A 24,671-nucleotide genomic window follows, 5' to 3' on the forward strand; every position below is an offset into this window, starting at 1 on the left:
GTTTTTCTAGGGTTTTTGGGTTGGTTTTTAAATGTGATCCTGTTCTGAAAGTCTGTGGGAAGGAGGTCTTCTGCAGAGCTCTTCTGTCAGTGAGAAGGATTGAGCTGGATGAAACCCAGCTCTGGGAGAACTTTCTGCAGAGAGAGGAGAGCAGTTCCTTGGGGCTGGCTTTTCCCTTTCATTCTTGAAGACCAAGATGGCAAAAAGCTCAGTCCCAGGATGGAGCAAAAGCAAAGCACGTGGCAAAGGAGAAAGCGGGTCCAAGGCAAATGCAGCAGGACATGCGCATCCCACCAGCCTCTCCCAACGCCACCACAGCCCAGCCAGGACAGAGCAGAGCTGTGACATTGTCCCTGTATCCCCACAGGGGCCTGGGCAGACACAGGGAACCAATGCTGGAGACAGCACTGGCACAAGTGAGATTCCCTCCACTGGTTTCCCTTCATTTATTTATTTCCCCTTCCTTTGGCTTTAGTTGATCTGATCTCTTCAGGGACACCTGGACTTTCCAGCATCACGCCTCTGAGTTTTACAGCCTCTGCACCGTGTCGTGTGTGTGTATGCGTGTGTGTGCGTGTGTGGTTTTTAATTTAATTCAAGACTCTGTTTCCATTTGTGAATCAAAGCTGGTAGAGCAGTGGAAGGCGAGCAGCTGCCTTCCCAGCCCTACACAAGAGCACAGCATGCTGTCTCGGATGTTTCTTAAATTATTTCATACATATATATTTATGTAATATATCTATACACATATATATAAATATATATATAAAAGTATATGCACAGTCAGATCCTCCTCTGGTGCAAATGGGTGCCACTCCACTGACTTTGGAGGCTCTGAACCAGTTTGCCTCAGCTGAGAATTTGGCCCTTAACATTTTCTGAGGCACTTCCCAGCTCGATGCGCAGGGCTGGTGCAGGGCACAGGGTGCTCGGGAGGGTCGAGGGGTCCCACAGAAGGGGCAGAGGCAGTTCCAGCATGTGGAAGGGAAGGTGCGTGTCCTCTCTCACCTCCTCCGTGTGCCTGGGGCCAAGCCAAGCCTGCCTGTGGCTCCGCACCGGGCTCCCTGCATCCCCTCGGCACTTGAGCATCACCCCTCACGCTGGCACAACTCCCAGTGCGTCCCAGCAGCTGGGGCTTGGTGCAGGAGCTCTGCACGGGGCAGTGGGTGCCTGCAGGAGCCGTGCACTCTGCCAAAGGAACCAGCAACACATGGGTGGGGGGCTGCAAGGAGGAGGGCTGGGGGCCACTGGGCTGGAGACTCCAGCTTGTACCCTGGGGCCACAGGTGAGAGCTCTGGGCGGCAGCCCCGACCCCAGGGCGCTGGCTCTGATGCATGGGCAAGGAGAGACATGGTGGAGGAGACTGAAGACAGAAGAGCCATGGCTTGCGGAGGGTGACCACAGCGAGAAGTGGCCCCACTGCCCTTGAGGAGACCTGGCAGCAGGACCAGCAGGTACCAGCTGCACCCCAGCGTGTTGGTTTGCACCGAAGTTAAACCTCAGCAGGGGGGAGCAGGGGGGGCAGCCAGGAGATAAGCCTGCACTATTTCTAAAGTGCAGCAGCAGGCTGGGTTTCAGCTGCTTTGTCCTGAAAAGATGGCAAATGGATCCGAGCCGGCAGCTGAGCAGACATGGGCAAGGAGAAGCAAGGCAGCGGGTGGCAGGGCTTTGAGGGGGCCTAGCAGTACCTCAGGCTGGTGATGGACTGGGGGCATGTGGATGGACCCTGCTCCCAGACATCCCCTGTACTTACCAGAAAGGTCATCTAAGAGGTGACATGGGTTTAATATCAGAGACGAGACAGCCGGGCCCCAGTGAGGAGGATGGTGCAGGAGGGGGGACCATGCCCAGGTGGGACGGGCAAGCAGGGATGGTGCGGACATCTGCAGAGGCTCCCGGCAGCCCAGCCCGCTGCTACAGGTGACACCCGGGGCGCGTCCTCTCTGGAGTGAATGGTCACATCTCCATGGACTTCATTTGAGCAACATGGGCTCACCCAGAGCTGGGCTGATTTTCAGGCACAGGGCTGGGGAACCTGCCACATCCTCAGGTTCAGCAGAGCTACCTGCCCTGCCGCGTCCCGACAGGGCGCGTGCTGCACGGGCTGCGTCTACACCATTAAATATCTGTAAGAACAAAACAGTGAGCAATTAATTTTCAAAGTCTCATCTCCTTAAACCCAGCTGCCTTCGCTGCTTGACCCTACCGGACCCCAGACCCGAAGAGCCCGGGGGGGCACCCGAGCCCGAGCCCGAGCCCGAGCCCGAGCCCGAGCCCGAGCCCCACCCGCGCCAGAGACCGGAGCCGGGGGTGCGGGCAGGGAGCCGGGGGTGCGGCCGCAGGGGGGCCCCCGGCCTCCGCGGCAGCGGGAGCAGCAGTGGGCGGCGGCCCGGGAGCCGCCCCGGAGCATCCTCCCTAAAAGCCGTGTAGGGACAGGGTGGGGTCCCCCACCCCAATTAGCGCTTTAACCCCTTCCTGCCTGCAGCGCGGCACTGCCCCGTCTCCCCCGCTCTGGGGGTCTGGAGCGGCGAGGAGGGGCTGGGGGGGATGCCCAGGGTGCGGAGGGGGAGGGCTGGTGTCCCCGAGCTTGCGGGAAAAGGGGGGGGGGGATTTCTGCTGGAGACAGCGAGCACCTTGTCTCAGGAGGCTGCAGGCTCCCTTTGCGGCGGGAGGTGGGTGCAAGAGGGTGTCCGAGGCCGGAGAGGGTGTCCGCCGCAGCCCCGCGCCCGCAGCCACTGCGTTCTCTGCGGAGCGGGGAGGGGTGGGGGCAGCAGCGGCAGCCCTGGGCCCTGCCACTGCCCCGGCCCCCGAGAGCGCTGCGCAGCTGGGCAGCCCCCGGCAGCAGAGGCAGGGCTGCAGCTGGCCGAGGGCAGCGGAGCAGCCTGTGACACTTCGGGGCATTCGCGTCAAAATGCTCATGTCCCGGCACCGGCCAGCCCCTGTGACCTCCTTGGCAGCGGCCGGAGGAGGCCCCGCTGCTGGGGCAGCGAGCAGAGCTCTGGGCAAATGCCATGCCAGTGGGAATTTTGGGATCTCTGTTTCCAGACCTGCCTGTCCCCCCTGCCCAGCTGCCCGGGCTGGTCCCCACTTCCATGCCATCTTGCTCCAGGGAGCAGCAGAGCCCATGGGCTGGGTCGTGCCAGCCAGCCAAGAGCAACATCCCCGCTGACCCTGTGGCATCCAGCATCCTCCGGCTCCCCAGGCCTGGGCAGCCGGCCGAGCCCCCCTCCTGTGGGCAAGCAGCTGGCAGACGGGGCCTGCCGGCATCTTCCCATGCCTGGCAAGGGGGAGGCGGGAGCCAGAAAATCCTGCTCAGGGAGCCAGGGAGCTGCCGGTGACATTTGTGCTGGTCACCGGGACAATTCCCGCATGGCATGTGCAGCCCGGGGCTCCCTGAGGACTCACATTCTCCCAGCGGGCACCGGCACAGCGGGGCCAGGGGGCTCATAACGGCCCCCTTTGTGCGGGTGGCAGGAGGAGAGGTGAAGCTTTGACGTCAGCCCGGGAGGAATTCCTTAATGCCATTCAGGCCTCCCTCGCCCGCGTTGCTAATTGCATTTTATGTAATAGCTGCAGCTGGGCTCTCAGTCCGCTATTGAGAGCAGGATAAGACAGACTGACAGGGGCAGCGGGGGCCCGGGCAGCACCGGTGGCTGCGAGGCATGCTGGGACGGGGGCACTGGGCGCAGGGACCCTCATGGTCCCGCACCCTGGGGCCCCGGGGCTCAGCCGTCTCTTCCTCAGTGCAGGGAGCAGCTTATGCCCACTGCGAGCCGTGGCGCATGGGGCTGGCATGGATGCATGCAGAGGCTGGTGCTTGCTGCATGCAGGGAGGACGGGTGTCGGGAGCTCAGCAGGGAAACCAGAGATGGGTTGGGGGGTTTCTGCAGGGGTGAGGGGCACCAACGCTGTTGTAAGGTGGGACATCCCTGGCCAGCACAGCCGGAGGAACGCTTTCCTCTGCAGGGTTTCCATTCACTCTCTGTTTGGGGCTGGTTCGCAGGGTTGCAGCTGCACCACCAGTGCCACCCAAAGGCACCCTGGGGTGCCCAGGTCCCATGGCATGGGGCGAGGGGTGGCCAGGCAGCGCTGGCCTACTTCCCCTGCCTCATGTCTGTGATCACCCATCACCGCAGCGAGCTTCGAAGAAGTAATAATAAATCGGTTTGGTATCTAAGGGGTAATTGCACTTAACGGAGACGAACGAGGCAGCAATTTATCTCGCTAGCGTTATGCCGTCGGGTTTCCAGCTGCACGAGCCTTGAACAGAAAAATAATGTATTTGCTGCCCTCTGCTCAGCTGGTGGATCTCCCAAAATACCCCCATGGCTCTGGGGACCTCCCTGCGTGCCCAAGGAGAGGAGCACCAAGAGCTGGAGGCTGCTCCCTCATGCAGGGACCCAGAGGTGCTCACCTCCTTTTTGGGGTGCTGCTGGCATTGCCTCAGCCCCGGTTCGCCCCCACTCACCCCGCTGCAGACCCTGGCATGGAGACCTCACCCGGGCACCCACCGAGATGGCCAACCCGGGCACACCATGGGGATGCAACGCAGAGGAGGGGGTTTCCCAAGGAGGAGGAGGAAGGGGGTTGGGGGCGGATGTTGGCAGTCATCGATGGGAAAGACGGTGGGACCCCAGACGTCCCCTCCCCCCCGCCGGCATGGCCAAGCTTAGGCTGTAAAAAGAAAGAGCTGGTACCAAGGATAACATGCTTCGCATTCCTGCGCTGTCTCCGGGGGAATTTCGACTGATCTACATGAAAAATACTCGCTGCCCCCGAGGTCAAAGTGTCTGGAGGAAAAATTTCCGAGCGGAAAAGCTTAAAGCGGTGCAGAGCCACAGCCGGCAGCTGGCTCTGGGGCGCTCAGGTCTCACCTGGCGCGAGCAGTGGTGGCCAGTGCCAGTGCCACCCTGGCTGGTACCAATGCCCCCATGGCCAGTGCCTGCACCACCATGGCCAGTGCCTTTGCTACTGTGACCAGTGCCAATGCCACCACGGCCAGTGTCTGCACCACCATGGCCAGTGCCTTTGCTACTGTGACCAGTGTCAATGCCACCACGGCCAGTGTCTGCACCACCATGGCCAGTGCTTGTGCTTCTGGTCACAGTGCCCGTGCCACTGTGACCAGTGCCAACGCCACCACGGCCCTCCCCAGAGCACGGCAGGGCGCAGGAGGCTGCTGCCACCACCCGTGAGCCCGTCCTGCCTCCCTCATCCCCGTCGGGGCTGGCGGGGTGTCTGCCTGCCCCGAGTCCAACCTCCTGCCGTGAGCTCCTGCAGCTGCTCGGGGAGCGCAAGTCCTGGCCAGAGACAGAGACAAGGACAGGTAGGTTGGCACGGCTGGTCTCAGATGCCACCTGCCTGCACTGTACCAGCGATGTGGTTTTGGGAACGACCTGCTTTCCAGACTGCTGCCATATGCCCTCACGCTCTTGGCCAACACAGGCACTTCGGCTGCCCCCAGGGGCATGTGGACCTCTCCCAGGAGTAGCTCTCGGCAAGCTCAGCACCCAGCAGTGAACACCATCACCAGTGGGCTGCAACCTTCTCCCTCTCAGGGCTGCTGCCGGTCAGGGCGGGACCAGGGCACCCATGCACATGGTCTGAAGCCATCAGAGGCACATCAGCCACACCGTGGAGCAGCTCCTGGTGACACTGGGCTTTGGAAAGGCCAACGCCTGTGGGCGCTGGCTGCTAGAAACATGTTGTCCCTCTGTCACAAGCTGGTCCCAGGCCCTGCAGCAGCACAGGGGCTGCCAGCGCCCGAGCCCGAGCTCCCTGCCCCGTGCACCCACACTCAGGCACACAGGGTGAACAGCAGCACCTCGAGCTCATATGAACCCAGCAGTCTGCGGCTGAGCTGTGCAGGGAGGGAGAGCAGGGGGAAAGCCCCAAGGTTACCCCCTGACTGTGTGGAGCAGAGCCCCAGTGGATCTGGCTGCTGTTATACTCATGGCCAAGCTAATAATTTAATTGCACATTTAAAAATAAATACTCGTCTGGGGTTGGGGGAAGGAAAGGCTTATGGAAGAAAATGAAGAGGAATTTAATTAAGGGCAGTGCTGGGAATGTCTCTACCACAATAAAGATAAGGAGGATCAATTGCTTCTTCCTAGGATCAAAGTGAAGGGCTGGAGGGGGGAAGTGGGGCTGTCGGGCGGCTACAAAGCGCAGGGGAGGGAGGGGAAGGCAGGGAGAGAAAGGCACACAAGAGAAAGAAGGAGAAAGACAGATAGATAAGATTAGAAAAATAATTGATCGCGTAGCTCCCCAAGGGCTGCCCGGACTCGCAGGTCGATCGTTGCGTGGTGGAGGTTGGGGGGGTCCCACTGCCTCCCTGGCTGCCCACCGCCCCCATCCACCTCCTGCCTGGCAAGAGCCCCCGGGGAGGAGCAGAGGGCAGGGGCAGCACCGTCCCTCCCTTTCAGACTGCCGTATCTCAAGGTACGGACCCGAGGTACTGAGCACCAGCACCAGCTGGGCACTCCTCACCTGAGACAGTGGCTTGGTTGTGCCAGTCCCCCGTCACCCTCACGGGGCCGAGCATGCAGGGCTGCGCAGGTCCCAGCGTAAATCAAATTAAACGTTTGGTGCCCCGTGTCAGGCAGGGCTCAGGGTCCTGCTACCCGCCCCGGGCCTCCTGGGGGGTCCGTGATGGCTCTGCCATTCCCATCCCCGTTGCCCATGGGCTGGTGCCCTCCCCGCTGCCAAGGGCAGGGTGTTGCAGGCAGACGCAGGCAGGGCACAACGGTGTGGGGCTGCACCGTGGGCAGCTCCCCGACTACAGGCACCCTCCTCCCAGCACTTCGGCTGCTCGCGGAGCACTGCAGCTTTGCACAAGCTGCTGGCTGTCATCCCTTGGGCAGCGCGGGTCCCCGGGGTGGCCCATCTGGGGCGAAGCCCTGACAGCGCAGTGACTCAGGTGGTCCCGCAGGACACCGAGGTTTGCAACACCTTCTCTCACCGCTGCGTCACCATGACGGCATTTCCACAGTGCTTCTCCAGCCAGGCACAGCTCCACTGAGGCCGGTGCGCTGGGGGAAAGCCAGACCCCGAGCGAGGCTGCACCCCAACACCACCACCCTCCCGGCCGGGTCTGCAAGGTGGTGGGCACGGGGCTGCCGTTAGCTAGCACGGAGGGAACAGGAGGCTCTGAAACGCCTCTGCCAAGAGCCATTTCTGCATCGGCTGGGAGCCTCCGTTCCCAGCCCAGTGCCGTGAGGGAGCTTGTCCCGTGTCTCACACGGGAAGGGAGTGTGGGACCGCTGGGAGCTGCAGGGGGGGGTGATTTTCCCAGCGTATCTGGTTGCCTGTGAATGTAAAGAAGCACCCAGACGGGTTTCTTGAAAGGGCCGGAGCCGGCGGGTCCCGAATTCGGGAGGTTGGTACCCAGCCAACCGAGGGAGTCCTGATGATCCAGTGAGGCAATGCTTTGCATCTTTAGGCACGCAAGTAACTGTGTGACTCCAGTTTCTTCAGGTGTAAAATGGGAACGCCAATACCCATCTACCCACAAGACCTACCACAGAGTTGCCAGGAGGCCTGATTCTTGCTCACGGTGTTTGCATAGGTTGGGACATCATTGCTGTGTCAGGAGCTGGTTTGCATCCCGGCTGGGAATTTCCTGCAGCGGCACTGTCCCACGTGTGAGCGGCACTGAGCCCTGACCCCCCCCAGCCGCTGCCTCCGGAAAAATGGGCTCCTTTCTCGCCTCACCTGCTTTTGCAAGAAGCCGAGCCTGCACCCGGAGAAAGCGGTTCAGCCGGCTCCAGCGGGGAGGGCCAAGCTGGCAGTCTGGCAAGGAGACAGCATCTGGGTGTGCCACGTCCCTGCAGAGCCCGATCACAGCCCTGCTCTCGCCGGGTGATAGCAGCCAGCAGCCCCCGGTGCAGGCAGCCGGTGACGGCGTGCCCGGCCGGGCGGTCGAGCCAGCGTGGCTGGTTTGCCGTGTCTCCACGGGAGCCCTGCCAGCTTTGCGCCTCCCGTGCCTGCTTTGCACATATATGAAGTACTTGAGGAGCGTATGGAGTTTTATTGCCATATGGCAGCTGTCCATGCAGCCGTGCCCGGCCCCGCCAGGGGCTCGGCAAGGGATGGGCTGTGCTGGGCAGGGTGCTCAGGCAAACGCTCGTCCCGTGAGAGCATTTGTGGGTCCCACGATGCAAGCATGGCCTTGCAAAGGACAGGCAGGACAGGAGATGGCCAGACGGTCCCTCAGCTGCAAACCGTGCTCCAGCAGTGCTGGCAGAGCACAGCACCCTCGCCTCAATGCCCTCTGCCCCATCCTGCTGCAGAGAGGACCACAGCCCCGGTGCTGCACACCCCAGGACTGCGGAGCTGCTGGTCTGGATGGATGGGCAGAGTCATCCTGCGTGGAGAAATCCCGCGGGCTGCCTCCTCCGGCAGAGACCCAGTGGCCCGAGCAGCACCACCACGGCATCGGGAGGGCACTGGGGCTTCAGGGTAGTTACCAGTGCTTGGTTATCTGGGTCCCCAGCGGGGTCCAGGATTACATCTTTAGGTCTCAGGCTCAGATGTGATGGAGCCATTCCTCATGCTCCAGGGAAACAGGATCAAAGTTTCCGGGTGCCGCTTTCTCCTCTTTTTCGGCTGCTCCAGGCTGCAACAAAGTGCCATTGAAGATGGGAGGACTTTCATGTGGGGATTTCTCTTCTTCAGATCTTCAAAGAAATCCAACAATCAAACAGCTAGTTGTGGAGGCACCTTAAAAAAAAAATCCCTACTTTGAAAGCATCACATGCAAAAGAAACATCTAAACTTTGTTGTGTTAATTGTTCTGGCACTCAAAGTTATGACAAAATGTCTTAGAAATATTTTTGGCTCTGGGCCCATGATGTGTCAGACAGACAAAAAAGTGCTCAAGCAGAAAACCTGAGGAAAAGAAAACCGACAACAGGAGATTGCTACAGGAAGGAATGGCAGCGTGGCTTGGTCATGGCCGTTGGGGAGATGACAGCCGGCGGGCAGCTGATAGGAAAACCTTGGAGGACCTGGGGCATCCACCTGCGTTTCCTTGAGCTGCTCTGTGCCCTGGGCATCGTTAGGAGCTGGCTGCTAACGAGAGCAGGCTGTGGCGCTGCCACCGTCTCCTTTCCACCGATATGAGAACGGTTCTTGCGAGTGCCAGTGGAGATGCCAGCTGCACCCCTGTGCTGCTTGCAGCCGCTTTCTCAACAGTTCTGTGCAAGTGGCTTGTGCTGCAGGCTGTCCCTGGGGGTCACAGGCATGTCCCCCCCCCGGGAAGGCACATGTCTCCCTTCCCATGCCGCATCCCCCCTGAGCCTACTCCGCCTGCCCCGCTCCGAGCCCCAAATATGGGCTCGGCGCATCCGGGCTCCCCGGCACAAGCCCGGACAAGAGCGCGGTGCTGCGGGGTGACTCAGGGCCCCGGCAGCTCCCCGGGGCCAGGGGAGCGCCGACAGTTCCCCTCTGCCGGGAAACCCAGCCCGGCCCGGGGAAGGAGCTGCTGGGAGTGGTGGCGGAGCCGCTCGCCTCCCCTCCTCCAGCCAGCCACCCCGGCCCCAAAATACCCTTTTCTCCCCATTTTCAGGACACCACGGGCCCTGGGGCTGTTTGCCGATGTCGCTTGGGGATGAAATAGCCCCCAAATGAGGGGGTTATAGGTCTGGGCTGGTGCACGGTGCAGCATGTCTGGGGTGCAAGTGACCCACCAAGCCACAGCCAAGCCATCCACCCCAACGCCCCCCACCTGAAAAATCCCTGGAAATGCCCAATTTTCATGCCTGAAAATCTCTACACCTGCCCTCTGGCAATGTCCACAGCACCCGTCCCTGGGGTGCAGCCTGTGGGGACGCACCAGCTGCCCCTGGTAAGAAGCCAGCACCCCGAGGACCAGCAGGATGGGGTCCAGGCTGGCCCCCAGCAGCCACGGTGCTTGCTGCTGGCCGGCTTCACCCGGGTAACCCCTCGGGACAGTGACAAGGGGACCTTGCATTAGGCTGGTATAAATCTGCAGGGCAACATGCTGCACTCCAAGCACTCCAGCATCACCTCATCATCCAGGACAATTTATCTTTGGGTGTTTCTCGCCATTTCCCTCTCCCTAAAGCCAGCCCAGCAGGAGCACAGCTCTGCTCCCACACAGCGAGGCGGCGATGCCTGCGCTGGCAGCAAACACAGCTGAGGTCAGCTGAAGTCACCCCCAAAAAATGGCATTTTCTCAGCAAAATGCCGCTGAGGTCATTTTCACCCGCTTCAAACACCCACGGAGGGGGCCAGGGCTGCGCCAAGCACTCCCAGGAGCTCGGGAGGCAGGAGGGAAGCAGAGGGTTTGCAAATCCTCAGGATGAAAGGGCTGAATAAAAGAGAGCCGTTAATAATAGTCGTGGCCTGAAAGGGGGGCTCAGCCCCTGGCTGTGGGGGACAGCCGCCGTACGGGGGACACAGGCAGCGGAAATCAGGGCTGGGATGAAAAGGCTGTTTCCAAGGGCTGGCGTGGGAATGCCGGGAGCACGGGCACAGCGCCGGGAGGGGGGCACCAGCAGGGAGGGGGGACGGTCCCTGTGGCCCCTTCCCACTGCCTCCAAGGTGTCTTTGGGCTGAGACTGCCTCCTTCACCTGCTCATCCAGCCCTGGCATCTCCGACAGCGTTTCTCATTCTTGCACATTGTTGCGGCCCAGGACGGGGTGGGCAGGGGCTGCGCTCGCCGCCGGAGACCTGGGGGGCTGCCACAAGCCGGGGCTGGGCTGAGCCGACCAAGACACTGCTCCTAAACCGGTGCAAACAGCAGCTGCTGCCGGCCAGGACACAGGTGATGGGGTGGTCAGCGTGTGCCTCGCACCCATGTAGTGCCCACCCAGAGCTGCCGCCCTTCAGTCCGGCTCTGAAGCCAGCACGCAAGAACACTTTCTTGCAAATCATTAATGAAACAGGACCACAACATCCCGGGAGGCTCCAGAAACCAAACCCACAGACGCCTTCCAAAAAGGAGGCTCTGTCCCTCAGTGGCTGTTAAAAACTCAGCCCGACCTGACCTCCACCTTGGGATGCTCCATGCCCCGGACCCATGGGTGCCGCAGCCCCCAGCTTGCCCCATCCCACCTCGGCAGCCCACAGGGCACCAGGACTTTGCCCTGGCTAAGCTGGATGCCCTCAGAGCAGCTTTAAGTGCTCCGGTGTTTCTTAATGGCGCGGGAAGCACGCGGGGAATGCGCGGCGGGGGGCAGAGCGTGCGTGGCCCCCCACGGCTTCAGCAGTGCAGAACGAGGGGCAGCAATCCTGGCAGGCAGCCCTGCCCCTGCGGCTCAGCCTCTCCGCAGCAGGGCGGAAGAGACCTGAAACGTCTCCTATTAACCCAACTGGAAATGGGAAATTGTTACCGAGCAGTAAAACTGGTTCCAGCGCTGCAGTGGGAGAAGAGGATAAAGGAAGCTGGGGGAAAGGGCCAGAGAGGAGACAGCCTCATGGTACATGCCACGGCTGAGCTGCGGCTGCTGGGGCTCTGTCTCACTCAGTCCTTCCTCCGGCAGAAGCACCTGCAGGCACTGCGAGAGGAGCCGGCGGCTGCCGAGGAGGCAGCTCCTGCCACCGAGACCTGCAGGTGTTTCACAAATCTAAACCCACACACCACCAGCCTTGTGAAAGCGCGGTCTGGGAGCGGAGCTGGGACAGCTGGGCTGCCTGCACTGGGGAGGGGGCAACAGGTCCATCATCCTCAGCAGCCACCCACTTCCCCCAAACTTTGGGCTCTGCTTGTTCATTGCCCCCTGGGTCAGGGGCACAGCACTGGCAGCATCACTGCACCAGCACCGGGGTACCCCAACAGCAGGTCCTGCCTCTGGCCATCCCCCCCTCGCTGGGTCACGCAGCAGCAGCTGCTCAGCCTTAAAAACTACAGGCGGTCACCCTCCTGGGGGGGTGCTGAGCACCCACATAAGGGATATGCCAAGTCACAGCTCAGCACCATGCAGCGCTGGGGGGGGGGGAAGCACCAGTTTAAGCCCCCACAGCAGCCTCAGCGCTGGAGAAGGGGCACATGCTGGAGCCTGGAGAGGCTGAGCACACGTTACATGGAGGCGTCAGCTCCGGACACACGTCCTGCAGGGTGTAACTCATGCTCACCTGTACTGGAGCAAGACCCATCCTGCCCAGAGCAGCACAGGAACCAGCCTGGGACAGGCAGCTCAAGGCAGCAGCACCCCATCACACCTCCCTGACCACCCCGCCCCGAGCTGCAGTGGCACAGCAATCAAGGTAACAACTCAGATCTATCATTTGCTTTTAATTTAATGGTTCTCTCAAGACCACTTTGTGGGAAGGAGGGGGAAACACACACCCTGGAGAAGGGAAAGGGCCAGTGAACATGCGGCAATAGTGCAACGGAGCTTCGATGGGCGGCACGTGAGACAACAGCACAGACACCTCCACCCACCGCCCGTGAAAAACAGCTGGGAGGCCATTATGGAGCCAGACACAGCCCGTGCTGCTGAAGTTTTACATCAAGTCGGACAAAGGCAATAAATAAAGAAGTGGTGCGTCACCAAAGGCACCTTTTCTCCTTTCAACATTAAAAAAAAAATATAGATGTTGGCATCAGAGCATGTTCTCAGATGGGTTTCGGCCAGATCCAGTTGGGTTTCTCAGCGCAGGAGAGGGAAGAGCCAGGGCCTGGGTGCGTTGGACCCCGTTGCCAGCACGTCCCAAGAGCCCAGCCCGCAGGCAGCAGCCAGGGCAGCACCCTCGCCAGCACCCTGCTACATCTCCAGCTTGTTTGAGGTATATCACCTTCCCCATCCGTTATCTTGTGCAGCCAAAAAACAGTGCAAAGAAAAAAAAAAAATCCCCCCAACCCCTTGGTTCCCCCCCTCATGAGATGAGCCTGTTTGCGAGAGGAGGATGGCAGCAAGGAGCCTCCAGGACCCCACAGCCCCTCCACAGGGTCAGTGGCTGGATCACTCGGGGCTTTGGTCCATTTAACGTCCTGGTCCTGGGGCATCCCCCCACCAATGCCCCACAGCCACCGCAGCTCCCTCCCTGCCTGCACCCACGCTCCTCCCTGAGGGACACAAGGCTGCAAAATAAATATGTGGGACGTGGCTCAGCAGCACCGGCAGCCCCAGGGCAGGGAGGGCTCGGCCCCCTCCCCAACACGCACCACCCCGGGGAGCCCCGCCGGGATGTGCCCTCAGCTCAGCTTCATGCTGATGGCCACAGCACGTCGGTAGACCTCGGTGACGTTGTCGCAGCCCGCCAGGGACAAGCTGCTCTCTCCCAGGGGGCTCCGGCAATGGGTCACAGTCCAGCGGCGCAGCCTGCGCCCTTCCTCCACCTCCTCCTCCTCTTCCAGCCGGAGGAGGCTGTCGGCAGAGACGCAGCCCCGCATGCCCCCACCGCCATGGGGGGCACGGGTGGGCAGGTCAAGCTGGTCAAAGGACTCCGTGGAGAGGATGCTGTCCTCGCTCACAGCGCTGGACGGGCGGGCGCGGGGCACATGGGGCAGGGGAACCTCGCTGAAGCCCCTGAAGCCCTGCCCGGGGGGGCTGTCCGGCTTGGTGCTGCTAGAGGAGTACTTGCCATTGTGCTTGAGGATGCCTTTCCGGCGGACAGGGAGACCCTGGGGGCCCTGCTCTGGGGAGGGGGTGTCAGCAAACACGCTCCCATCGAGGTCCAAGCTCCGTGCATCCAGGACATCCCCAGACTCGCAGCACTCCAGGGACGAGTAATACCCCGACTCCCTTGTCGAGGGCTTTTTCAGTATTCCCTTCTTGGGCATGGCCGTGGGCAGCACTCCAACACCCATGCTGCAAGGCAGCATCCCAGAGGACAGGATCCGGGTGAGACCTGCAGCAGCCACCTCGCCATCCTCACCCCTCACCTCTCCTGTGGGTGCTGCCAGCGGCGGACCGGGGCCGGGAACCTTCTGCTCGCAGGAGTTTCTCTTCTTCAGAATGCCCTTGGGTCGCTTGAGGATGGACTTAGAGGGGTTCTCCGGGACCAGGGCCACCTCCTGCAGCACGTGGGAGACATCGTTCTCCTTCTTGGACTTCTTGAGGGAGCGCTGCCGCTCCAGGGCCACGCCAGGGATGTGCTGCTTCAAGAAGCATCGCACCTTGGAGCTGTTCTCCAGGAGGGGCCGGGAGGAGCGGCGAAGCCACTCTGCCACCGTGGCTAGGGGGGACTCGCTCTCTCGCAGCAGCTCTTGCTCCCCGACGGGCACTTTGTAGCCCCAGTTCACCCACCAGTGCGTGGCAATGTCCTCAATGGTGGCGCGGCGCTCCGGGTTCACCATCAGCATCCACCGGATCAGCCCGCAGGCATCTGGGAAAGAAGCAGCAGGTCAGGCACTGAAGGGAACATGCGGAGGCGGGGGATGCACGGGGTGGTGGGGGTCTGCCTACCCGACAGCTTCGTGGGCTCCCGGTAGTCCCCACTCGTGATCTGTTTGACCAGAGTCTTGTAGTCGTGGCCATCGAACGGCATCGTGCCGTGGACCAGGATGTAGAGGAGAACGCCCAGGGACCAGCTGTCCACCTGCCAGAGGGAGAGAGGAGCCTGGAGGGGGGCAGCAGGACCGGGCTGCCCTGGCCCCCACCCTGGCTGGGCAGGACCCCCTGCCAGAGCCTCAGCAGCAGCTCCCAGGATGGCAGCAGCCACAGGGAAGGACAGAGCGTGGGACAGCACTAGCTCCAGCCACCTGCATCCCACCGTGTCCACTCCACTGTGTCCACCACACACCAACCATGAGGCACTTGGTCTTAGGGGACCTGTTACCCCAAACCACTTGAGCAGGGTTCTGCCCACCATGCTCCGCTGGAAAAACACCCAGCGCTCTCCCGAGTCCAAGCAAAGGGGCAGCAAGACATTCCCCCACCCAGGGGGTGAGGCACAACCTACCTCCGGGCCCTTGTACGGCCTCCCGTTGATGATTTCGGGGGACGCATAGAGAGGGCTGCCACAGTAAGTCTGCAGAAGTTTGTCCTGCTGGTAAACGTTGGACAGGCCAAAGTCTGCAATCTAGAGAGATATTTATAGCTGTTATCAAGCAGCAAGGTTCCCCTTCACAGGTGGAGCAGCATTGCCCCCTGAAGCTCTCCAGCTGCGAGCCTGGCTGAAACCAGGGCTGCCCTTGGCACCCTGGTCCTGGGTGCCCTCAGTCTGCTCAGGGAGCAGCAGCAGCCTGGCTTTCCACCCCCAAGGTCGCTCCTGCCCCTCTCCCCCTCCCAGAAAGCTTGTCCCTGCAGCTCTGCCCCTCCAGCCCCATCACCAGCATGCCGGGAGCAGAGGCAGCTGCAAAGGTGTGGTTAGAGGGAGAGGTGCCGGGCTCTCCTCCAGCTCATTCACAGCCCCACGAAGCTGCTTCAGTCCTTATGTGCTCCACCTAGCACAGAGGCATCCATTATCCTCATTACGCCCGTCACCTCCCAGTGAGCAGAAGGCACAGTCCCTGCTTGTGAGCTCCCAATTGCAAAATTATCCCTTACAGAGATAAAGCCCCACAGCCTGTTTATCACCAACCGCACCAATTCCTGGCTGCAGCCATGCTCTTCCTCCCCGGGCGGCTGCAGCGCTCCCGGCCGAAGTGAAAAGCATCGCTCGGGGCCAGCGGAGCCAGGAGCTGCCCTGCACCTCCCTCTGCCATCCTGGCCGGTGCATACGGGAAGCAGGACTTTCACTGGGAGAGCCCTTTCTTATCCAGCCAGTCGTGCTCTGACCTCAGTGTTCAGACTTTGCCCTCTTATCGGCAGTCAGATATATATTATGGCTTTAACAGGCGGTACTGAGGCTCTGCCTCTGCAGCCTCTCCCGCTCAGCTGCCAGGCACAGATAGCAGGGGGCAGGTACAGGCACCCTCCTGGCTCCCCATCTCCTGGGCAAACAGCAGCGCAGGCCGATGCCAGCGCTCCCAGAGCTGACAGATGCTTCCCAGAGCTCCGGAGAACCACATGCCCTGGGGTGACCAGGGTGTCATGGCCACCCCCAGTCCATCCATGCTGGGCAGCATCCGTTAGACCCCTTTGCTGGGCGACACCCGAAGTGTGGTCAAGCTCTGCCAGCCTCTCACCTTGATGTTCCCATTTGCATCGAGAAGGATGTTCTCCAGCTTCAGGTCCCTGTGAACGATCCCATTCTGCACGAGGGAAGGGAGAGCCGGGTTTAGTTTACAGCATGTTTGAGGAAGGGAAAGTCAGGCAGCTCAGGGAGGTCACTGCCGTTCACCAGCTCAGCGGCACGCAAACAGGACACAGTGACAGCAATCGGAGGAGCAGTAAATAACCCCGGGTGCGTCGATGAGGACGGGCTGTAAACCACGTCCTGACATGGGTGCTACCAGCTCCCCGTGCTGCCTGGGAGCACGAGCAGGGCGGCACCCCGCACCAGCACCCTGCGCCAGGCGCCACGCTGGGCTCCTGCACCCTCCCCAGCCGTGCACCCGTGAGAGCGGCTGGTGTCGGATCCCACCGGGCACGGTGGGCAGTTCCATGCTTTGCCCAGACCTGCTGCTGCCCAGCTAAATGAGACCCCAATTTGCTCTGGGTTCAGGAGGTGCCCTGCAACCCGCCCTTCCTGCCAAGGGCACGCGGGTACCCAGGACTGAGGCAGGACCAGGAGTGGCCTCAGAGCATCCTCCAGAGAGACCCACGGGCTCAAGGGTCCTTCCAGGGCCGGCATGGCTCGTCCCACAGCCCAGGACAGGGCCCTATAGCTTTACACCCCTTTCAGAGGACAAGACGGGTGACCCAGGGCTCGGCTTTCAGCCCCAGCAGACAGCCCTGGGCGTCTCTCTCTGGGCGGGTGGGATGGGAGTCGGTAACTCCCTGGCGGGGTTAGTCAGCCCCACACTGCAGCAGCGGAAAGCCAAGACAAGGACTTCCCAAAAGTTGCTTGCGCACTGCCTCCGCGCAAGCCCAAGGGCTGCCGCACCCTTCAGATAAGAGGCAGGATTATCCCCTCTCCTGGAAAGGCCAACAGCCACGAGCTCCGCTCACCTCCCAGCCCAGGCTGAGCTTCCCCATCAGGCACCGGATCCCTACCCAGCCCCGGCTGCTGCACGTCTGCCCGGACCGAGCACACAGGAGCCGATCCCTCCGCTCTCCCGCCGGGAAGGCAGTGGAAGCACGGTGCAGACCCACCTTGTGGCAGTAGTAGACGGCCGACACGACTTGCCGGAAGAAGTGGCGTGCCTCCTGCTCTGTCAGCCGCTGCCGCTCGCTGATGTAGTCGTACAGGTCCCCCTTGCTGGCGTACTCCATCACGATGACGATCTTGCTGCTGTTCTCAAACACTGCGCAGAGATGGAAAACCGCAGGGTGTTAGGAGGGATGCTCGGAGCTAAGGGACTTCCCGTTGGCACAGGCCTTTTAACGAGCACGTGGAGCCCTCACCGACTCTAACACACCGCCCGCCCCACTGCCTGTGTCCTCAGTCTGCTTTGCGAAACGGAAGGCGTCGGGGTTTCTGCAGGTACCTGCAGGTCGGAGGGGGATGGCCAGAGCTGCCACCCGCATCCCACAGTGCCACCGGGGCTGCTGGCCAAGCAGCCCCTGCAGCCACAGAGCACAGGAGAAAGGGCTCTGCTCTGCCAGAAGGTGACTAAGACACATGGTTCTTTGCTAGACAGAGCCCTGCCAAGGGGGAAGGAGACGGAGCTACCGGCTGGCATGGCCGGGTGGCCTTTCTGCGTGTTCCCATTGCTCCCAACGAGGCTCCAGCTCAAGCCTTGGCTTGGAGCGTTTTCTTCCTGTTTGCAGAAAGCTACCTCAGTATTTTTGAATTCCAGCAGTCACTGTGACTCAGTCCTTGCAAACACCACGCATGAACTGCCAATCCACTTGCTTTTGTTTAGAGAACAAAAGGACTCTGGATACCTCGCACACACCAGCGAGGCGGCGATAACGCAGGCACTGGCCACACGCCGGCACAGCGCAATGAACCCCGGCAGAGCCAGCCCCGAGGAAGAGCACAGAGCATGCCGGGTTTGCAGCCAAAGGACTCGGTGTTTAAGCAAAGACTGATCCAGCTGGAGGTTTGCTCTAAGTCTGGTCGTAGTTAAAATTTGAGGAATTCCCCTTCGGTTGGTGTTGCCCCAACATCCTGGGAGCAAAGCCCAGCCCAAAGCCAAGCCCAGCAGCACCAGTAACTCTCCCAGCACCCTGTGGTTTGGTTTTCCTATGCCCCAGGGAAGGGAATGAGAAGAACTCCAGTACTGAGATTAGCTCCTGCCTCGGGCTGAGAGCCACAAAGATTCCCACCTCTCCGGCACTTGATGGTTCCCCCGAACGTGCATTTCCCATGGCTGGGACGAGTGTCCAGCACAACTGGAGCCACACACGGCACTGGGCTTTACGAGGGACCCTGGCCACTGGCTCCCCGCCCCCGGCACAGCCTCTCGCCGGCAGCAGCGCCGAGACTTCCAGCCTCAAAAGGCCACATAAACTTTTGGAGCCAGCTTCCCTCTCCAGGCGGGAGGGGATGGGACGGGAAGCAGCTATTTCTGGAGCAGGTATTTCCCCTCGCCGCTGCTCTCCATTCAGGCGGGGGAGTGCTGCAGGGAAACCACAGCCCGGCAGCATCTGCTCTCCCTCCCGGCCGGCACTGAGTCACCAGCACCGCATGGGCAACGGCAAACAGCTTCTGCTCGGAAGGAGCGGAGGGAGGAGAGCGGCAAGCACTAACCCCACTGCTGCAGAGCCTGCCCCGGTACCCAGCCCCACGGGGGAGGCTCCGCTTGGGGATGCTGCTGGAAAGGGGAAGGAGAGGAGGGCTCACCTTCGTGTACAGCGATGATGTGGGGGTGGTTGAGGGAGGACATGATCTCAATCTCTCGCCGGATATGGACAAGGTCCTGCTCATCCTTGATTTTGTCTTTCCGGATTGACTTGATAGCCACCTGCGGATGAGCACACGCACAGAGGGTCAGCCAGCTGTCGGGGCCAGCAGCATTGTAGCTTCCCCAAGCTTGTTGCAGAGCAAGAAACCCACCCCCCTCTTTCAGGAAGGGGCTCACAAGCAAGACATCAATGGCCCAGCTCCTCCACCCGGGTGTGCTGCATCCAAGAGCCATGCTGCACAGCTCCACTGAAGCAACTCCAATATAAGTGAACTTTATCAATTAGGTTTTTATACTTTCCAAGTCCTGTTGCTGTGCACAAGGGAGAAGCCCCCCCCTCACCTACCCCCAAGGGAAACCTGCTGCAGCTCCAACCAGAGGAGCTCCCCAAGCCGCCTCCCGCAGGTAGCGTGCCCTGCTCACAGGAATTGTGTCCCAGGCTACAGCCGCTGCTGGACTGCGGCCAGCCAGAGGAATGTGACCTGCACACATGACTTGGAAGATAACAACAACAACGTCTTCTTGGGGTCATGAAAGTGAAAAAAAACCCAGGTTTTGTTTTCCTTGCAAATACTTATTTCAAGGAGCTGATTATGTAGAGGGAAGAGAAAGTTTGGTATTAAAGAGTAGATCCCTCCTATGCACAGGACTGTGCTCCAGCCGGCCGGGAGACCCAGCGCCGATGATGCAAGCCACTTTCCAGGCTTTCGCTTGGATTTTCAAGTTACCCTCTACAAGGAAATTGAAAGGGGAGGAGAAAGAAGAGTAAGTGCTGGAGAATAGATGCCTTCTAATCCTCTTTCAAAGGGGCTGGGGAGAGACAATGTGCTCCTAGGGTTGAATTTACAACTGAATCCAGCAGAACCTCTTTTTTTGTATCAGACAAGAATGCGGAACAGCATTAATCCTGTAAAGGGACCCCCACACCAGTCTCCCAGCAACGGGGAGAGGGGCCACAGACACCCGCTGGCCCCAGCTGCCAGCACAGGAGCGATGCTCATGGCTACGCTGCGCAGGGACCCTCCTCCGCCTTTGGCTGTGCGGGACGGATGCTCAGCCTCATCTCCTTCTGATTTAGGGGAGTAGACACCTTGCTCCTCAAGACCTAGCCCACCAAGCAGCAAAAGACTCAGAGCCAGTTTGCAACCCTTGCTAAGCAAGGCCCATCGCACCCACAGCAAGTCACCGGATGCTAAAGCAGCGAGATCTCAGCTGCCACATTAGTGTCTTCATGGGAGAAGGACGTCCAATTTTAAGGACTCGGGCACATGAGAGATGGCTGACGCAGTCCCTGTGGCCCCAGAGCACATCTCGGCTGCACTGGGCCACTTCAGGCCAGCACTGGCCAGGGCAGAGGTTGCCTCCTGTGCACTGGAGAAGCATTGTGCCTGCACCAGCCCCAAGGGTTGAAGCAACCAAGCAGAACGGACTCTGGCCAAGGGAAGTTCAATAACCCAGGCCCAAGTTTCTGTACAAAGCAATACTGAAGGCGCTTAATAGCTTCTTGAAAGCCAGGTATTTTCCCGGACCTTTGTGCTAGGTTAACAGGTTAAAGTTTAACAATTTTTTGCTCCAGCCCCTGATTACCTGACCCCCGCTAGAATGCAGGCAAAGCCTTTATGCAGCAAGTCAGCCCACTCCTGCCCTCCCAAATTCCTGTTGACTCACTCTATTCATCTTCCCCCTAAAGCTCGACATCTAGCCCAACAGTCTCAGCATTTGGGGTCCATGCAGTACACGTACTTGCTGACCAAGATCCTCATGCACATGCACTGCTGAGCCAGAACTCAGGGCAAGATCCCCTGTCCATAAAAAGACAAAGTGGCTCCAGGTTGCCAGGGTGGGAAGCCTGAGGAGATGCCACTGGCTGTATTCAGCAGAGTGCTGGAGAACACCCTCATCTACGAGCCAGACAGTTAGTGACCTCCAAGGCAGACGGGAGTCACGGCTGCAGCAGAGAGCAGGTTTAGGGCACTGTTAGAGCCCCGGGGGTCTCCCTGCCCGCAGGCAGGCCAGCTGCCTGTGTGACAATGGGGCACAACGCACAGTGGGAGTACGGCACTGTTAGGGTCCACGTCTCCTACAACAGAGACTGAAGCAGCCACTCAGGGTGGGATGACTTATCTGCCTGTCAAGCCCTGCGGGGGAGGCTAATCCCTTGGCCATGCCATCCTTCCCCAGGGGTGCTGAGAAGTGGCTTTGTTCCAAAAAGTCCCCTCCCTAAGAGGGCCGACAGCAGAGGATCTCCCCTTGAGACAGAAAAAGCTGTGCCCGGCCACCCTGGAGACGGGGACCAGCAGCTTCAGGGACAGCCACTGCCACAGCCTACACACTGCCTCCACCATCAATGCTATGAGAAGAATCTCCCGCAGGGAACAGCCTCAAGAAGTCCCGCTGCAGGAGCCTGGAGAACTCGAGAGTACTTTCCAACTCAAAAAGGCTTTTAATTAAAGTATTTTGGGGGCAGAACAGGTATTTTCAGCAGCTGCTGAAAGATGCATTAAGCTACAACCCCAGGCAGCACTTCAGAAGTTGTTCCAGATTGCAAGTGCGGCATTTCATGCTCCATGAAATATGGATTACATCCCACTACGGAAGAGACCAGGGTTTGTCCCTTACTGGAGATCAAAAGAGGCCTTGCTGCTTTGGAATATTCCAGGTGCTGCCTTCCCCTTGACACCACACAAGCCCACAAATACGTTTCTGACACTGCAAGCGATTCCACAGAAGGTCCCCCCTTTCCATTTGACTTGGCTCCAGGCCAGGGCTTGGGAACCAGGCTGGGAGAAAAAGAGGCCAGATGCTGCCATGCAAACAGGTTCAGGAGCCAGTTTGCACTACCATGTCAAACATCACTGAATCTTCAAACCAAGAGATGCAGGGAAAAAAAAAGAAAAAAAGGGAAAGAAAGAGAGCCAGCAACCCCCTTCCCACCTGCTTGATATTGCAGGGACAGACAGTTTTCCAAGGACTGGGAAGGGCACTCAGCAGAAGTACCCACCAAAAGGCTTAAGCATTATTTCACCTAAAGGATTTCTAACCAGAAAACAAGATTTTTTCAGAACAAGAATGTTCATTGAAGTCCCCAAAAATCCTTCAGCCGCTGGAGTCTGGTCTTCCCTGCAGCCTACCAACTGATTAAACACACCTTGCTCTGAGCTAAGTCCAGGCAGGCTGGTTAAAATTCCCAGGAAAAAAGAAAGCTAGGCAGTAAAACGAGATGGTTCAATATTCAGTGCATCTGACAGAGGCAGTTTCTGATTAGCCAGAGGCAAAAAAACCATGCATGGAGCAGCTCCAGCTTTACACCCTCAGCCGGTAACGTCAGATCCGCACAGCCCACGAGGGGTAACCGGCGGAGGCAGCAGTACCTGCTCTCACACCTCGGTGTTTAGGAAGTGAAAGCCACTTAGAGAAGGAGCAAATAACAACCCAGCTCAGGATAAGCCTGAAGATTAAACAGGTCCAGAAATGTTGAGTGCTCCAAGAAAGAATTTGTGGGAAAAAGAGAGATTTGTGGTTAAGCCTCCTGTTTCTACATGGCCAGCTCGCTGAGGTATAGTTAGTCGAGCCTTTGACTATCTCTGGCATTTATTGATGAGTCGTTGGTCTGTGTATTTAATTTGCACTATAACAGACCAATGCTGCTAGACTAAGGAGTCCCTATCCTAAGGGGCTTCCACAGATAGGTGAGTTTTCTGGCAGTTCAGAGATTCCCTGCACAAGCTTCGTTAGGTGCAGACAGGGAAAGCCAACTCTTCTCGCCCATCCCGAGGGAGGGATCCTTCTAGGTCTGTGGGTGGAAGCTGCATTTCAAGGCCCTGATTATGCAGCAAAACAGCAGCTTCTTCAGAATCAGATAGGCTAATGGAAATGGCAGATCTGCCTTAATTAAGAGCTGTTGCGTTACACAAGAAAACCTCTCAGATTTACAGTTGTTTTCCTTTATGTGCCACAGGCACGTTAGTGACCCAGTCTCACACCCTGCTCCTCTGCTCAGCCCTCGGAGCCATGCCGGGCTCTCACTGCCCGCAGGTTGGACCCTCATCGCTCACCCGTGGTCTCGGATGGCTTGGCGTGCAAGCGCCTGTCGTGGGTCCCATCCTGCACCACAGGGTGCCTGGACTGAACGGTGGCAGGGAAGTCACGTTCAAGTTCACCCTTTGAACCCCTGCAGATTCCTAAAGGACAGGACTGCCAGGACAGCAGCACCCCTCTTTCCTGGGGGTGAGGGTCCCCACCTCTCCCCGCGCCCTGCCAGCACGCTGGATGGCTGTGCTCTGGGTTGCAGCATGCGTTGCACTGAGTCCCTTGCTTCAGGGGGGCTGAGGCGCTGGTGGAGTCACGATTTCCAGCGGCCACCCAGGGCTCCGAGGGGCTGCGCTGTGCCGGCGTGCGGCAAAACCAACCACGAACCCGGGCAAGAGGAAGGGGAAGACCCTTGAGACTCAAGTGCCATGTTTGCTCTGCGCTGCCGGATACCCGCGGGCTCCGTCCACCAGGAAACCCGAGGCGGTCAAGTGGGCGAGAGGAGCTGCAACCCCCCGGGGGGGCGCGGGGTCCCTCGGGCTGCCCCCGCCTGCAGCAGGGCCCGGGGCCGGCAGCGCCGCGGCCCCCCCGCACGCTGCGCCGGGCGAGGGCTGCGCCCTCCCGGTTACCGGCTGGGGAGAGCCGGTGCCGGCGGGGATGCAGCGGGGCCGTGCTGCTGAGGGCAGGGGGATGCTCAGGGGCCCCGCACCGGCTCGCGGTGAGGATGTACCGGGGGAGGGGGTGGTCCTTACCAGCTTGCCGGAGCGCTCCCGGGCTTTCTTCACCTTCCCGTAGGTGCCCTTCCCCAGCGTCTCCAGGAACTCGTAGCGGTGCTTGAGGTTGTGCTTGTGGTGGTGCCGCTTCACCGCCTGCTTCTTCATCAGCGGCCGCGGAGACTTGATGAGCCCCTCGGCCAGCGAGGCGGCCAGCGCTGCCCCCGGCCCCGCCGCCCGCTCCATCCCGCGCTCCGCCGTCTCCCGGCACGGCCCGGCCCGGCCCGGTCGCTAAATGCGGCGGCCCCGCCGGCCGCGCCCCCCCGCGCCCATTGGCCGCACGGCGGCGGCCGCCCCGCCCGGGAGCCGGTGCGGGGGGGGCGGTGCGGGGTGCGGGGAGACCCCAGGGGCGGGGGTGGGTAGGGGGGGACCCACGGGCCGGGTGGGTGCGGAGGGGAGGGCGCAGACCGCGGACCAGGGCGCAGGGGGGCACCCACAAGCTGGGTGCCACGGGAGGATGCGCGGGGGGGGCGGGCAGAGGCCACCCGGGGACAAGGGAGAGAGGCAGGGTACAAAGAGGGGGCCACAGGGGTAGCAGGGGGTGTGAAGGGGTGTCCCGCAGATTGGGGGGTGTGAAGGACTTCCCAGAAGAGGATGGGGGGAGAGACTCGCATCCAAAGGCTGGGAAGCGGCGCAGGACCAGAGGATGCGGAGCAAAGCACCCGGGTGTCTCGCACCAGGAGAGATGCGGGGACAGAGGGAGACAGACGTACAGCCAGCCCAGACACACACACACAGAGGCTTGGTTTGCTGCAAGGAGCCACAATGCACCCAGGACTCTCTCAGAAAAAAATACATATTGAGGGCGAAATCAGAGAGAGCAGAGGCCTGGGCAAGCGCAGCCTGTCCACACTCGCCACAGGATGATGCTTTGCCCTCCTGGACACACGGCCTGGGAGGGAGCAGCACGCTCCACGACCGGAGGCGGAGGGGGAAATGTCTGCAGGCTGCTCAGGCGCTCCCGCGCAGCGGCGTTTTACGGACATTTCTGGTTAACTCTGCAACACCTTCCCGTGTGGTCTTTTTGCCCCTGTGGTAAATCTTTGTTTTGAGATATTAA

The 24,671-nt window shown here is 60.3% G+C and overlaps 1 protein-coding gene across 1 annotated transcript; it reads right to left on the bottom strand.

The window, feature by feature from the left end:
* Window positions 1–13,166: 13,166 nt before the first annotated feature.
* On the bottom strand, window positions 13,167–23,797 carry NUAK2 (NUAK family kinase 2). Its single transcript, XM_059831236.1, has 7 exons — window positions 23,591–23,797; window positions 18,749–18,869; window positions 17,113–17,264; window positions 16,044–16,109; window positions 14,876–14,995; window positions 14,380–14,512; window positions 13,167–14,299 (listed from the first exon to the last, which is right to left on the bottom strand). Exons 1-7 carry the CDS (start codon window positions 23,795–23,797, stop codon window positions 13,167–13,169), a joined length of 1,932 nt encoding a protein of 643 aa, XP_059687219.1.
* Between the last annotated feature and the right edge of the window lie 874 nt (window positions 23,798–24,671).

Source organism: Gavia stellata, chromosome 30 (assembly GCF_030936135.1).
Source record: "Gavia stellata isolate bGavSte3 chromosome 30, bGavSte3.hap2, whole genome shotgun sequence".
NCBI lineage: Eukaryota > Metazoa > Chordata > Aves > Gaviiformes > Gaviidae > Gavia > Gavia stellata.